The 16,157-nt window shown below is 36.2% G+C and overlaps 1 protein-coding gene across 1 annotated transcript in view; it reads left to right on the top strand.

The window, feature by feature from the left end:
* The window catches only part of KNTC1 (kinetochore associated 1), a 33,378-nt gene that overhangs the window by 5,381 nt on the left and 11,840 nt on the right, over positions 1-16,157 (top strand). Inside the window, exons 12-47 of the mRNA XM_030460624.1 lie at positions 171-225; positions 719-817; positions 1,295-1,338; positions 1,461-1,526; positions 1,613-1,688; positions 2,245-2,370; positions 2,476-2,565; positions 3,045-3,110; positions 3,560-3,621; positions 3,713-3,824; positions 4,026-4,169; positions 4,393-4,449; positions 4,531-4,632; positions 5,215-5,331; positions 5,807-5,950; positions 6,227-6,325; positions 6,767-6,870; positions 7,001-7,106; positions 7,793-7,927; positions 8,068-8,187; positions 8,302-8,371; positions 8,446-8,513; positions 9,066-9,358; positions 9,723-9,895; positions 10,087-10,184; positions 10,511-10,652; positions 11,143-11,199; positions 11,684-11,847; positions 12,341-12,445; positions 12,559-12,687; positions 13,328-13,444; positions 13,843-13,952; positions 14,165-14,375; positions 15,027-15,116; positions 15,469-15,640; positions 16,037-16,095. Coding sequence (XP_030316484.1) covers positions 171-225; positions 719-817; positions 1,295-1,338; positions 1,461-1,526; positions 1,613-1,688; positions 2,245-2,370; positions 2,476-2,565; positions 3,045-3,110; positions 3,560-3,621; positions 3,713-3,824; positions 4,026-4,169; positions 4,393-4,449; positions 4,531-4,632; positions 5,215-5,331; positions 5,807-5,950; positions 6,227-6,325; positions 6,767-6,870; positions 7,001-7,106; positions 7,793-7,927; positions 8,068-8,187; positions 8,302-8,371; positions 8,446-8,513; positions 9,066-9,358; positions 9,723-9,895; positions 10,087-10,184; positions 10,511-10,652; positions 11,143-11,199; positions 11,684-11,847; positions 12,341-12,445; positions 12,559-12,687; positions 13,328-13,444; positions 13,843-13,952; positions 14,165-14,375; positions 15,027-15,116; positions 15,469-15,640; positions 16,037-16,095 — 3,982 coding nt within the window. The remainder of the gene's footprint in view (positions 1-170; positions 226-718; positions 818-1,294; positions 1,339-1,460; positions 1,527-1,612; positions 1,689-2,244; positions 2,371-2,475; positions 2,566-3,044; positions 3,111-3,559; positions 3,622-3,712; positions 3,825-4,025; positions 4,170-4,392; positions 4,450-4,530; positions 4,633-5,214; positions 5,332-5,806; positions 5,951-6,226; positions 6,326-6,766; positions 6,871-7,000; positions 7,107-7,792; positions 7,928-8,067; positions 8,188-8,301; positions 8,372-8,445; positions 8,514-9,065; positions 9,359-9,722; positions 9,896-10,086; positions 10,185-10,510; positions 10,653-11,142; positions 11,200-11,683; positions 11,848-12,340; positions 12,446-12,558; positions 12,688-13,327; positions 13,445-13,842; positions 13,953-14,164; positions 14,376-15,026; positions 15,117-15,468; positions 15,641-16,036; positions 16,096-16,157) is intronic.

Below are 16,157 nucleotides of genomic sequence, written 5' to 3'. Positions count from 1 at the left end.
CTCTGCATCCTAAACCAGTCGTTTTGGGGCACATTATAGAGTTTTAAGATGCACCAGTTTCCATGGAAAGCTAATTTTTCTGAAACTCAGGAGGCAGAATATTTTACTCTTCTATATGTAAAATGTACACAGTCTGTTTTGCTTTCTTTTTCTTCTCTTTTGTTCTGTAGGCAAAGCCTTGCCAATGTGAAGCTGATAGTCATGACAACACCAGATAACAAACAAGTGAGTGAGTAAGGGACTATTGCAGAGCTTTTCCATGGTCACCAGGGAAAGCTGCTCTGCTCTTTGGGTGTTTTGCAGCTTATTTGGGGTTTGCTTTTTTTTATTGATAGGCCCATAGTGGAGAGCAGCAAAATTTACCATGTTTCACATATCTTCATGGGTTTCTTTAGAGCAATATCTGCTGTATTCAGCATTTACTTCCATGTGTAATCAGCAGAGTTAACAGAATGTCAGGATGAGCATTATACAGTTTGTTAAATGTGACTTGCCTAATTATACATAATGGGCCTATATAGAGAGGCAAACATTTAACACTTAAAACTTCATTAAAATCTCTTAAATTGGAGAGATCTGCTTTTTCATTAAAACTTATCTCAAAAAACTTCCAACTAACTCCAAAAGAATCCAGAAACAATTCTGCAAATTGTCACCAGTAGATGAGAAAAAAAAAATAACTAACTTGTTTGTTTTCCCCTTCTTTTTATTTTTATAGATGAGAAGTTTAATGGTTTTTGCCTTGCCTGCAATGCAACCACTCTATTCTTTGGAAGTATCTACTGTTTCTTCACTTGTTCAAAGTGGGATTGGCACAGTATGTTTAGATTATTTTGTTGGTTTTTTGAATAAATATAGTTGTCTTGATAGGTATAGTTATTGAAGAGGTTATATGTTCAAATAAAGATAAAATTATGTCCTCAAAGGATGGGAAAAAAGCACACAATGTATGGCTAATGCAATATAGGGCTAATAGGTCCCTTTTCTTTGATCTGAGATCAAAAAGTGTCTGATGGCAGATGAACTGGGGTAAGAGAGTGGGTTCAGCCTGAAGTGTCCAGTTAAGGCCCTCAGAAATTTGAGATGGTGGAAGGTGTCCAACAAATAGCATGATGAGCATCTAAAAAACCCAGCAGACTTACTGGAGAGAAAAGCAGTTTGGTTTTTTTTTTCCTAGGTTAGGAAATGCAGTTTGGGTTTTTTCTTTCCTAGATTAGGAAACACATTATTATTTGTGCATTTTGGTGACTGGTTTCCCTTTCCACTTAATGATTTCTGTTGTTGCATGCTGCAGGATACAATATACTTCTTGGAAGGAATTCATGAAAAACATCAGATGTAAGATAATGTTTTTGTTTCTCACTAGATCATTATTATACAAAAATGGCAGATGAATTCTCTTTATAATTGTTTCATTGTTTCACAGCTGATAAACTCACATAGTTCCTTCTCATCCTCAGACCCTCTGAAGGCCCAGTTTCTATTGTTGTAATGAGAAGTTTAACTGAAGCCTTGCCAGAAAACAGGTACTAGTTGCCATGAAACACTATTTTATTATTATTTCTTTTGTCTGTGGTTTGGCACTTACCCTGGGACTTTATTTCACCCCCAGACTAAGTCGCCTACTTCACAAACACAAATTCACTGAAGCAGAGAATTTTGCTATTCAGTTTGGACTAGATGTGGAGGTGAGTGCTCCACATGTTGATAATTACATTTGGAGATTAATTAGTGTAACAGAACTTACAATAGGGCCCTTGTCCTACAATCAAAGAGGATTACAAGTATTACAAACACAGTGGAATGTTACTTTACAAAGGCGGGCTCTATACTTGAAAGCTGATTCAAAATTAGCTACATGGTGAGCTGTATTTTTATTTACAATAGCTTACAGACAGTGCAAAGAGGAGTTGTGCAGTGTGACCCTTTCAGTAGCAGGAAACAGTGCTGCTAAAAAAAAAAAAAAGGAATTTTCACCTGCATTTATCAACACATAGTCTGGCTTTGTTAACTGATCTACTGAAATAATGCAATTTAAATGTTACCTATGCCTTTTTGTTTCAATTTTTAAATTAAAAAAACAGGCTTAGCTGATGAGTTAAAAAGATATAATTGCAAGGGACTAATTGATAATTCATTTCTCTAATTACATGGTGTAATTAAAACATTCAGAACAAAAGTGCAAAGCTTCTGGTTGAAGGCTGTCTGCTTAAAACTGAAAACTGTGTTTCTGGTTTTGAACAGCTTGTATACAAAGTGAAAGCAAACACTATTTTAGAGAAACTTGCTTCAGCTTCTGTTGGGAGTTATGGTCATGAAATCTGGCTGGATCTTGTGAATGAAGCCAAAGAAAATCTGCAGAAAATTCAGGTATGTATTAATTTCTACTCCCATTTCTATCCATTTATTGCTCAAATAAAGTAATGCAAATTACAAAGGAACTTGGAATTAATTACAGTTACTCTCCTTATACAGGACAGCCAGTTTGTTGTGGATTACTGCATAAATGCTCCATGGCCACTGTATGAAACCACTCAGGAGATGCTGAACTATGCTAAAGTCAGAGTAAGGGGTTTTATTTGTTTAAATTGCTCATAATCATCCATTCCTATTACATGCCTCTGTCCAACGTGAGGAAAAGGGCATCTTCAAACCAGCTACAGTGATTCAAAAAATAAATTATTTAGAAATTGAATGCTACCAAACATAAAGAAGCAACAACCTCATTCTCCCTATTCCTTAAGGGTAAAAAAGAGATTAGTTTAATTTTCACATCAGAAAGGGTGTTTTAGTTTTGAGCAGTGATCTTAAGTACCTTTAAAATCTTAATTTCAGGAGTAAAAGCTCAAAATATGTCACCTTCTCCCTTCTTATTATTTCAGTCTTTCCTGCTTCTTCAAACAGAATTGGAGATGTATATATATATACATTATAAATCTGAAATCCAGTCAGTCTAACATTGTAAACTAAGGACTCCACTTTACAGAGGTGCTGATTTTTTGCTCATGGCTTTATTAAGTGCCAAACTTATGAATTTGTTTCAGATCTTGAAGAAAGATGATAGAACCTCTGCTCCATCATCTGAGGGAGCTCTGGTATCCATAACTGAGGTGAGCAGAAAGGTCCCACAGTATCATATGACAAACAAGTATGAGAGAGTCCTAAAAACTGTACTGCTGTTGAACTGCTTAAAAGCTTAAACAAGATTATATTTTATAGTATGAAAGAGAGTCAGAGTAATGACAGGTTTTAGAAATGAGGGATTCCTCAGTCATAGAAAGATTCAGATTCAAGTGCTAGAGAAACTTAAGAAGCTTTCTTAAGTGCTTTTAGGTACTTAGTTTTATTTCCTATTTAATACTGGACAGGCCTCATCCACCTTCAAGGAGAAACATGCTCATACAACAGGAATTTTGGATTAATGCTTTATTAAACAAATGTACCTATGTAATTACCTGAAATTCTCATAAAGTCATCATTTGCCTCCATTCCCCCTCTCTGTGGTGGTTATTCTGTCCTTTGATAATCTACTGACCTTAAATCTCTTGTTTGCATTCAGGTATTGAGAGCTCAGGCAAGGCTTACAACTTTTTATGGAGCTTTTGGACTAGATAAATTCAGGTTTGTTTCTGTTTTCCTCATGAAAATTTAAAGTAAATTTAGCTTTAATGTTTAAGTATATGCATGTTTCTTTTCCTCCTCTTGCTTCTAGTGGTATTGCTTGGACAGAATTCTTGAATAATGAAGACATTTTCAAGAACATCCTTTTTCAGCTAGAAGAAGGAAATTTACCTTGTGCTCAGTACCTCTGGCTAAGACATCAGGTGAGGTGGCACAGACATGTCCTTTGGAGATGTTAAATCTTATATTTCTAGATCTAAAGGATGACAGTTATTTGATTTATTCTGTGGTAGTTATAATCTGTTCACTTTCTTGTGAAATCTTGCTTCTTCCTATTAATGAAGCAGTTTTACAGCTAAACATCTATTCCATTTACCTGTAGTTGTTCTGTTTTAATATTTTAGGCAGATTTTGAAAGCAGCTTTGATGAAAAAATGCTGGAGAACTTGCTTAATGCCATCCATTTTGCTGTTCCTTTGAAGGAACTATGTTTGTGGCTCAAAAATGTTGTGATCCCTTTCTTAAGAAGAGTTGTGCCAAAGGGACAGGTAAGACTGAAATAATAAATGCAAAATGTAATTTTCTCAAGCTAAGATAACTTTATAGACAGACTTATTCATGAGGGATAGAACCCTTTTCCTCTGTCTTTTAAAAGAATTCTATCACATTTCAAATTGTTTATATTAAAATAATATTTTAAACATTTCTAATGGAAAACTTTGCTTTAGTAGAAAGCAGATCCCTACTTATAACTGAATGGTTTTTTTTCAGAAAATATTAGCAAAATGGCTGGAACAAGGTGCTCGAAATCTTGAACTAACTGACAAGGTAAGTCTTACAGCCCAAACTTTGCATGTTTGTATTTCTGTATATATGACATAGCTTGCTAATATCAATTGTTTTGGGCAGGCAAATTGGCCAGAAAATGGACTCCAAATGGCAGAGATTTTTTTTACAAGTAAAAATCAAGGTGAAATGGGACTGACAGCTTTTGGGCAATGGAGTCCTTTGGTAAGAAATGTCAGCATTTTGAAAAACTAATTGCAATTATGTATGTGTTATGGCCTGTTATACAGCCTAGGTATATTAAAATCTAAAATTGGTTGTATGAAAGTGGAGAAAGAAAGAGCTTAAAGCTAAGTAAGCATCTGTGCATTTTGGAAATTGGGAACACTGACCTTCTGCCAGATCTGCTGTTTTCAACTTTGGAATCCCACGTTTGATATATGGAATGAAAAGACAAGAAATTTCCTCCAAGTTCCACTTTCAACATATATTTGTTTTTCATTCCTGTGTGCCATAAAAGCTAGCAGTTCAGCACAGATACCCATAGAGGCTTCAGGATTGCAAGGCACAGCAAATTGTGAGGTTCCTTGGAAAAGCATGTTAAAAAATAAGGTTTCAACTCCAAAGAAAATGGCAGGTGTAGGTACAGTGTTCCTGGCTCTTACTCATCCTTAAGAGTGAATGAGATGTTTGCCTTTTAGCAGAGAGGTGGAATATAATTTGTTTTCTTCCTGTTTATGACAACACTTAAAGTTTTTGAAATTTGTACCAAGTCCTGTAATGTTTCACTTGTAATCACTGTTCCAGAGATGTGGTGACTGTGAAGAGGTGCACAGGTTAAAGAAGCTGGTAAATGACTTACAGGAACTGATAAATCTCTATAGAAAATACAACTGCAGGCTGGCACTCTGTGATTTTGAAAAGGTAATTCTGCAGACACTTCAAGAAGTGACTTTGAGTAGTGGATTGTTCTGAGAAGGAGAAAAATCCTGTAGCAAGCAATTTAAAGTCAGACAAAAGAGATGATGGATGGAATAGTTGATGAGACTTGTGTCCATAAGCTGCTAAGACTCTGTGATATCTTGTATTTGTTACACATTTTGTTTCAACCATGGATAAAAATACTTAACATGACAAGATGCAGTAAGAAGGTATGGCTTAAACTCTGTGATTTGCAGTTTGACAGCAATCATTAGTAACACATAAATTAGAAGAACAAGTGAACAATAATGGGCTTTGCAAAAGAAAGCTTTTATTGGAGCTAAAGATGGGTGCCAGGTCTTGAAATCATTCATTTAGGTTCACTGGACACCAGTTGATGAATTAGTTGAGATGTAAAGGATGAAATGCAGTAATATGTGTCATGTTCTAACGTGGCATTGTTCCACTTGCTGCCCAGGAAAATGCAACCACTATTGTGTTCTGCATGTTTGATAAAATATTGGCACCAGAGCTTGTCCCATCCATCTTGGAGAAGTTTATCAAACCTTACCTCTGTGAGCATAACCTACAGAAGGATGAGCTGCTTCTACAGTACATAAAGGTATCCATACTTTCTACCTTTTGAAGAAAGCTTTTTAAAAGCAGAAAACAAATCTGACCATTTTCATTTACAGTTGGATTTTAGGATCAGCTTTCAGGTCACTTTTGTCAATTAATTTAATAGTTACTGTTTCCACTATATGGCATTAACAGAGGCAAGAGAAGATTGCCAGATCTATCACTTAAGTAGTCCAAAAAACTCTTAATTTTTGTTTATATTAAGACATTCCTATCTTTTCTGGGTTCAGATATCCTAATAATCTTTACCAAAACACAGGATTTGCTGGAACGTTGTCGTACACGATCTGCTTCAGTGTTTGAAACTGCATGGGAGGCAAAGGCAATAGCTGTCATTGGCTGTATCTCTGACACAGATGTAAGTATATTTTTCAAAATATACTTTTGTATTTAGACCCAATTTTCAAAAGCCACCAAGTGGCTCTAACACATCAGTTCCAAATGAGGCACATAATTTGACCTAAGGATATGTGTACATTTTTACATGAGTGGTATGAGGAGGAACAAATAGCCTGCTGGCTTTTCATTCAGTAATCTTCTGCCCTGGGATGTTTTTTGCTTGGGAATTTAATTGTAGTTGTGTCAATATGGAAAACTCACCCAAATTTAATATATGAGAAGATGAATCTCCACAGTGTTATTACATTTTCTCATCTAACTTTCCACATCCTATTTATGATGATTTACACCTTTACCCAAGTGGAGATTGGGACAGAAAACAGAACACTTGTGAACAATGTTTCAAGAGATTTTCTTGTAACTTGCTCTGAAAAGTAAGCTCTTGGTGTTTCTTTTATAGCTGAAATTTGATGCAGTTCTACAGATAATGCATGGTGCTATGGTCCCATGGAGTGCAGCAGTGGAGCAGCTGGTAAAGCAGCATTTGGAAATGAATCATGTCAAGTAAGGCACCAGTTTTTTTTCAGTTAGAACTCTGTTTTGGGGGACAGGCTGGAATACTGGGTATCTGGCATAGTGTGGTTATTAAATCACAAAGGTATAGGTAGGAAATAAAAGTCTGATTTGTCCACAGAGTCAAGTTACTGCAGGAAAGTTACAGACTGATGGAGATGAAGAAGCTGTTGAGAACTTATGGGATAAGGGATACTAATCTTTTAAAGGACAAGCAGCTGATAATGGTAAGTGTTCAACATTACTCTTATTTCTGTGAAACAAAACTCCCTTCTCTTACCTGCATGCATTTCATGGGGTATTAGAAACCAGACTTTTCCAAATAATCTTAGCAACTGGGAGCTTCCACTTGTCATCAGTCTGTTTCTCTCATCCTGTTGGGATATATTTTTTGCCTGAAAGCCCACTCTTTTTTAAGACCTTAGCAGATTAGCTTGGCCCAACCCAGTCAGCACAGCATTGATAACATACTGCTTTCTGTGTGGTGAGGGGCTAAAAAAAAAAGAGGAAACTAACCAAATGTAAGACCAAGTCTTCTCAAGACTTCAGATCTGATTTCTCCTAAGGTCACAGTGGATAACACTTGGTGATATTTTTAATAAGTATATATTTTTGTACATTTTCCCTTTTATTAGAGAGAAAGCATGAGTGTTTCTGGAAAAGTTCCTTGCCCCATCCTAAGGAGTCAGATGAGTCCCCTGAATTTTGCTAGTCCCCAGTTTAATAGTCTTCTCCAAGCCCAATATTCTCCTGGTTATGCTTTAGTCAAGTTTTTCCTAGACAGAAATGTGAAATTTCTTGGTAATTTCCTTGGCACAAGCTCTACAATTGCAGTGCAGAAGGAGTGTGTGTAAATTGCTTCATTTGTTATCCTATGGGCTTCAGTTTGCTGATGTCTGTTTTCTTCTTACAGAGGCTAGTGAAATACATTCTTAAACAAGATACCCCTACTTCTCTGGAGGATGCTTTGAAAATTGTAGCAGCATATATGTTGCCCACTGTGGAAGTTTATGTTCTGAGGATGATAGACCTGATTGACAAAGAAAGGGTAACTCAAATACTTCATGTCACTTGATCTCAGAATTAAAAGACCCTGGGGCTTATTTTCAAAGCAGGGACAAGTTGTACTACTTGTACTACTTTTGTTTTTATTATTTCTGGTTTACCTCTTTTTGTTTTCCCCTTCAGGGAGAGGAATCTCTGACTTTATTAAAATCCCTGACTCCTGGTGAAGCTGAGGAAGTTGCAGAGAGATTGACTGTGTGGGGAACACTGATACTACAGAACAAAGCAGATGATTCTGAAGAGGTACCATGTCATTTCACACCATAAACTGTGTGCACAAATCACTAAATCATTCTGTCTGTTACTGGCAACATTTTGACCAAACAAACAAAACATTAAACTCTTCCTTTCCTGCAGCACAAAACACAAATGTTTATGACTAAGACACTTGTGGAAATCCTTAAATTCCTGTTCAGCATTCAAAAAGGTAAGCTACACCTTGGAAATCCTACATTTGTTTCTGGATGGAGTTAGGAAGTAATTGTTTTTCTCCTCCAACAGACAATCCTCTGAAGAAAGATGAATGTGAAGGAAACCTAAAAATGTTTGAAACACTTGCTACCCTGCAGGTAGGTATATTTATAATGTCAAACTGCTTTTTGATTTACTGTATTTATTCCAACTGTTCTTATACCTTGAATGATATTAAAAATGAATTGTACTTACAACTTATGTACAAAGGTTGTGTTTATTATTGACTTCAAAGAGATTCCAAGGCTCTTCCAATCTAGCAATTTAAATAGTGCCTGGGAAATTTCCAAATTACTAGAACTCAGTTGTCCATTTAAACCAAAAAAGTGTCCCAAAAGTCTTGATTATTAACACTTCAAAGATCCCAAGGTTCTATTATGGTTTGCAAACCTAATTATTTAATACTGCATTTCAGCAGTATCCTTCAAGTTTTTCTATTTTGCTTACCTACTGCTTAGCAAAAATCTAATCTATTACACAAACCAGTAGCTGATAAAAACCAGAAACCAGTAAAGCTAACTGCATACTGAAAATATTCCTCTAAGAATGAAACAAGAAATCAAAATCCTTTAACAACATCAACCAAAAAACCCCAAAACATTTCCCATGAAGTTCAGTGAATACAAACGTATCTTTTTCTGTTATTGCAGGAAGATTTTGATATCTTTCTTTCAGTTGAGGAGTTCAGGAACCCTTCACTGATGTCTGGGCTTCTTGAAAATCACATCCAAGCTTATGAAACTGTCAGATCTCTGTCAAAGTCTAGAAAAGTGCAGCCAGGGAACTGCAATACTGAAGGTGGGAAAAGCAAGAACCGTTCTACTGAGTCGAGGTTGTATAAACTGGCTCTGCTCCTACAAAGGTCAGAGCAAGAACTGGGAGAAAAACTGGCCTTGAGAGCACTGGATGCTGGAAAAGTTGAATATGCTGTGAAATTATGCAGGTAAAACTGCAGAGATTATAACCTTTAATCAGCTTCTCTCTACTACTTCCAATACTTTGCCAAAGAAGATCTAGAGCAAAAGAAAGGCATTTTTGTTTGTTTTACCTTTTTTCCCCAATAAATGGATGTTTAAGGAATGTGTTTATATTACTTGTACATAACATAGTACAGAGTTAAGTTGTAGCCTGAAAATTACCATTGTTTTTTTGCCACAACATGATTGCCAACTAATAAAAATATTCCCTGTGGGCTTATGGTGAGAGATAAGCAAGGCACAATATTAAATAACCATTATGAGAGCTTCTTAGAGTACAACAGTTTTATTCTAGCCAACTATTTTTCTGATTTTAACTTTTTTTTATAGGGAGTTCTATGAAAATCACTGTAATGAAGAAACAGGGAAGTTACTGTTTTCAGCATGTCAAAGGCTTTCTCATATGTTGGGAGCTGATGCTCCAATGATCATTCCTAAAGATATGAATCTTCCAGCAGTGATCTATGAAATGGCTTGCCAAGCAGCTACTGTGTGTAGCCCAGGTAATTCCTGTTATCATTATTTCTTTTCATCTTGGGAATTCCAGATTTCCAAACAATATTTCATAAACATGAAAAAAAAGTGAATTTCTATTTGTGCATCTGTAAAAATAGGTGCTTCATAAAAGTGTTTCCTGTTAATAGGACATGATTCTTCTATTCACAGTATGCCAATGATTTTAATATTTTTGCAGATTTGCTTTTAGATTCTCTGGAATTATGTAAGTACACTTTGGCTGCCAAGGAAATTTACAGACAGTGCCAAATAGAAAACTATGGATTTACAGCAAAGGTATTGTCCTCCATCTTAAATATATATGTTTAAAAAATAGATATGTAATGTCTTGATTGACTGAATAGTGCTCACTATTTTTCTCCCTATTTTTTTTAGCAACATTTCATCAGCTTGCATAAAAAGCAAACAACTAAAAACTACACAGCCCTACAGATCAAAATTTCTCTGAATATCTGTGTACTTCAGCATAGAGAGTGAATTTTGAATTCTAAAAGCAGTGCTGCTGTATGCAACAACTAGAATCTCTTACAACACTTTGTTCCTTAACAGACTCCTTAGCTGTTCTGTTTATGGTGTGTACTCTTGACAATGTTCCTATTTAGGCAGCCACTTTTGGAGGAGATAAAGATCCTTATGAAGAGTGGACTTATGATGACTTCTTTAATGAAGATGGAATAGTTCTTGACCCACAGACAGCTCTTCCAGTTGCATATGAAACTATTTCTTCTCTTCTGCCTCTTTGTGGTAAACTTGCTTTTCTGAGCATTCCATCAGTATAAAAATCTGTATTTTATATTGGTCTTTCTCTGGGAGTATAAAATAATTCAGCATATAATTCATATACCTCAGAAATAGAAATTAGACAACCTCATGGAAGAAATACCCATTGGGGGTATAGAATACAAAGGTGACTTTTGGACTTTTTTGTCTTAGTTCAGGAGCAATCATGTTGACAAATACCTGAAGCCAAAGAGAATGCTCTGGAGCAGTGTTCCTATAAAATTTTTTTTTTTTTAATCTTTTCTAGACATCTTCTGGTAGCCACTAACAGAGACAGGATTTTACTGAGCTTAACTTTGTCTTATTCTAAAGTGATTAACCTTGTCTTATGTAGTACTGGAGATACACAGAGCTTTGAGAGGTCACATGTCTTTATTTTATGGACTTCCCTGCACTACAGTATTCTTAAGGCACTTCCAGGATTCATGGTGTTGCTGCTGTCTTTGTGTTTCAGAGGACAAGATGTATCCCTTGGACTCCACAAGCCTGGCAAACTCTGCATTTGTTAAAGGTATCAAAATGGCAGATTCACCACCCTAGAAATACAAACCAGGCCACTAGAAAACATGAGATTTACATTAAACCTACACAAGCATGACTGGCTCAGTTCTTTTAAATGGATTCCTAGATATTCTACTTAAAACCAGAACCTAGGGAGGTAACTTGGTTCCTCACAGGAGGCACCAGTTTGAATGGTTACTGCTACCATTCTGCCATGTGATTTGGGGCATGTTGTTTAAGCCTGTATTTAATAAAGAAATTCTACCACTATGAGCTAGGATCCTTCAGAGCCTTTCCAAGATAACCATCCTCTGGCTTTTGATCTAAAATGAGTCTGTATGAAATTAGAAGCCCTGAAAATGTCAGGTTTCAAAGGAAGCTCAGGCTGTGTCATAAATTCAATGACACAAAAGAGAAGCTGTACTGATAGCAATGTTTAAGAATATGTTTGATATGAATATACTGATTATTTTCTGACTTTAAATAAATCCCAGGACAGAACCTCCTGCTGCCAGCCAGAACTCCCATCTCAGCAGTGCTGCAGAACCTCGTGGAGTGCAGCCAGTGTGAGTTAACATTACGGCTGGTAATCTGCTCGTTTGGATCCTGCCTTCAGCATGGGGTAGCAAACAACATGGACTTGTCCCTGAGTGAGAAGGTATGGCAAGAATGGTGCTGGATTTGGCTGAGTAAATCCTAGAACTATGCCAACTGTTAAGAAGTTTAGACAAGACTTTGATAGGTATGGGAGAAGCTTTTGCCATGGTCATTTTTACTACCACTTGATCAGAGGTTGAGTCATTTTGTGAAAGGAGCTGGAAGCTTCTTGCCTGTTTTCATGGCTCTCTGTTTCTGCAAAGTATGTTCAGAACTAAACCTCTGATCTCTGAAGGGAGATCAAGAATAAGAAGTGTTAAGAATAGTTTATCTTCTTTCACATTGTTTTTATCATTGGTTAGTATGGGAAAAGTGGCAAGGAGACTGCTCAAGAAACACTCCTCAGTACAAAAGCACTGGGAAACAAATCCTTTTTCTATCTAGAAGAGATCTTTGTAAGTTAAATAAAAATTACTATAGGGCCTCCCATTATGCTATAGAAGACAAGTTGAAGCCTTAGAATTTATTTTTAACTGTCCTTTTTTTTTTAATAGCTACATGATGGCAATTTACTAGCTGAAACCAAAAGCTTTCTTATTGCTTTGAAACAGAAGTGCACCTCATTAATTATGACTACTATCCTGACCTTACTACACAAGGTAAGAATGTAACACTTCTTGTGCCTTAAACTTCAGGAATTTATTTTAGTAAGTACCTTTGTACAAAGTCTGTAACATGTTTTGTTTTGGTGTGTTTTCCCCCCAAAACACAGGTGTTCAACTGTCGTCTCATAGATCACAACCTGGCACTGGGATATTGCACAGTTTTGCCCAAGGAAGACATGTTCAATAAGCTCTGGGATGTCATAAACAATACGTGGCAAAACTACAGAAAAGTTTTGGTAAATTCACAAGGCAATGCCTTTCTTTGGCAAGGAGAAAATGCTAAAGAGTTTCTTTAAAGAAAGACTTCATTATCAAGGGTACAGCTTTTTGAACAAGCTCCTTTAGGGTGCCACTGAGAGGAGCTGCCTCTCTTTGTGATGCTTTGCACAGGCAGCTGCTGTGAATAGTTCCTGTGATACAGATCCAAGCATTGGGTTGCTTCATCATGACTTACTCCAAAGCTTCTAATTGTTTATTTCAGGTCCCACCATAATTTATAGCTACACTGGATTGTGGAGACGTTGTTCTCTGACAGCAGTTGTCAAGAATGGAAAGAATAAATAAAATAAAATAGAGGAAGATGGGAAGTGAAGCATGACAAAGAAATGGGGAGGGAGAGTGACATAAATCTAGGAAAAAAAATGTTTAAAAAACACCATTTTTATTAGTTTCACTAATACTATAACAACAATATATTGTTAATGGAGAAGCTCAATTTTAAAGTAGCTTTAAACTGTTACCTCAGGAGGAGGGTAACCCTGATACAATCTTCTGTGAGGTTTTTCTTTTACTGCATGATCATCTTTGAATTGTTTAGACTTTAGGATTCCTAATTTTCTGAGTTTTTACTGTACTTTTACTCCTCATTCCTTTTAGGCAGTAGCTCTGGTTGGAGCACAGCTTGCTAACCAATATGGTGAAGCAGAAGAAAAAAAAAAGTTCCAAGAATTAGTTATTGATGCAGAATGGGGGATCCAACTTGGTAAATTTGGTGTAAGTTTTATTTATCTGTGTGTTTATTTATTTTAGAGTTTTTTTAGACTAATAAAATGTCATTATGTTTTCTGATGTATTGTAATTTTAGACAGTTTTCCCATTCAAATGTAAAGAAAGCTGTGGGGTTGTTTTGGTTTTAATTTTTCATTCTGCTTGTCTGCTTAAATAAAGCTCAGCAACTGAGAAATGCAATAATTGAGGGTGCAATAAAAAAAAAACAAACACTTTTGAGTATTATTTGGCACAGGGCACAGTCAGCAAATGCCCTGATTTTTCCTGCTCTAGAAATATCTGGATTGAAACTAAGGAAAACTTAAAGGGTTAACTGGAAATTAGTCTTGCCTGTGTCTAAAAGATTTACTTGGGAAGAAATTAAAATGTTTCTTTATTTCTAGATTTCTTTTGAGACTGTATTTAGACAGCCACCAATAAGGAAGAAGGAACTGATAAGGACACTGGTACAAAATCCTAAAGTAGACACAGAGCTCATATTGAATTACTGCAGGTAAAAACTGAATGTCTTGAGTTGCTGTAATAAGAACCACACCTACTGAAACCTGTTTTAGTTTAAATAGATCCTAATTCAAGCTGCTCTTTTTTACAAAAAGTAAAATTAATCAGCATGCTCATTTCTGGTGAATTACTTCATAAGGAAGCAAGCACCCTGATGACATCAAAGATAATAAATAAAGAAAATAATTTTCTGTCCTCTTCTAGCACTTTCATGCTGGACAGTGATGCTGCTCTGCAGCTCTGCATTGAAACACTTCTGCTCCAGAATGCTCAAACAAATCATGGTGAGGATGACTCTGCAGAATACAGTGAGAAGCAGCCTCATTCCTCATTACTAGCTAGAGCACTAGAAATCATTCCTCTGCTGAAAAGCACAAAAGACCTGGTCACGAGCCTCAGTGGGATGTTGTACAAGGTAAAAAAAAAAACCCATAAAGGTTAAATTAAAAAGCAACACACCAAAACAAGCAAGAAGAATCCCTGAAGTATCTATGTTGTGCCAATGTCACTTAAATGACAAATTAATAATTCAATAGACATTTGAAAAGTGGGGTTTTTTCCAGTTTTTCTTTAGAATGGAAGTTTTGGTTTTCTACTGATCTAAGAACCACATAAAACCCCCCAACATACCTAATTTTCTTTTAAGACAGGTAGAGTCATTCTTCCTGACTTCCCTTAAAAAAAGCAACCAGAAAATAATCAAAATTACTTCTAAAAATCATAGCACACTGCAAATATTTTCAAGTGCTACACTAAAAATAGGGGCAAAAAATGACATCTTGGGTTAGTTTGATTTTGGGTTTGATAGGGGTTTTGGTTTAGTTGGGTTTTTTTATTTTTAATCTCTTAATGTTTGGTCTTCTTGCAATTGCCTGACAATTTTTTTTAGGTTTTAGGACTAAGAAATGGAAATATTTTGTTTTAGAGAACTATGTCATGATGCTTATACTGTTTCTTCTCTGTTTTGTCAGTACAGTTGGCATTACAATTAGAAAAAGCTACCTGTGCTGTAAGTTTTTAAGGCAAACCTTATAAGATCTTACAAAATAATCATTATTTTGAACAGCTTGATCCTTATGACTATGAAACTCTTGAAATTGTCCTGAAAGTGATACAAAATGCTGATGAGAAGAACACCAGTATCCAGCTGAATCAGGTATGTCCAATGATGTTGCTGTCCCATCACTCTTAAGTTCTGTATTAAATTCTATTTATTGCTGTGATTATTTAAGAGTCTGTTGAAATCAAAGGATTATTCTGCCTACACAACTCCTATTCAGAGAAGTGCATTCAATAGATCTCAAGCTGTTTCTCAGCAGTGGCTCATAGCAGGGATAAAAACTTTAAGATGTGTGACAACTCTGCCAGAAAAACACACCTGCAAGATGTCAGCATGTTCATTGGTGGGACAGGGAGAAACACCCCACTCCTAGGGCTTCTGTGCTTTTTGCTTGCCCTTTTTTTTTTGCTTTTCCTCACCTTTTACTTTTATTTTTTTCTCCCCCTAGGCTTTGAGCCTCCTCAAGCATCTGGAATCTTACAGAAGAATTTCTCCACCTGTGGACCTGGAACACCAATATGTTTTGGGGCATGTGATTCCTTTATCTCCAGCTGCTCAAACCAGGCTGCCCTTTCATCTGATATTCTTTAGGACTGCACAATGTTTCTGGAGCATTATATGTATGTTCAGTAATTTTTATTTTCCCTGCTCTCTGAGAACTTCAAAGCTCTACAGTAAATAGTTGATTTTAAATATATTTCTTAGTAATGCAGTTTTCATCCCAAGTACTTGTGAAAGCCCTTGTGCTCCTGCATTGCTGCTGGTGAGGTAGCTGGCTGTCAGAGGAGCTAAGATAATATTAAAAAAAATGCAGAATTCTGTCCTCTAGTTCTTAAAACCTCTCAAAGACTGAAGTAATCCACATATCTCCCTTCCCAGGCTAGTGTGGATAATTAAGATTGTGTTTTTTCTTTCCCAGTGGAGCTCTGCACCTAACAATAAACTGAAAGTGCTTGATTTCACAGAGAAATCTGTGAATGTGACACTATCACAGGCAGCTCTCTTTTTCCTTTCAGCTGCAGAGCTCAGTGAGGAATCCTTCCCAACTCTTCTGCTGATCTCCAAATTAATGAAGGTAAAGTAGCATCTTGAAAGGATTAATTTTAAAATTCTTACAGACAAAAGAGCTCATGTCTG

This window comes from Calypte anna, chromosome 15, assembly GCF_003957555.1.
Source record: "Calypte anna isolate BGI_N300 chromosome 15, bCalAnn1_v1.p, whole genome shotgun sequence".
In the NCBI taxonomy this organism is placed as follows: Eukaryota; Metazoa; Chordata; class Aves; order Apodiformes; family Trochilidae; genus Calypte; species Calypte anna.
This window is presented reverse-complemented; position numbering and strand designations above follow the sequence as displayed.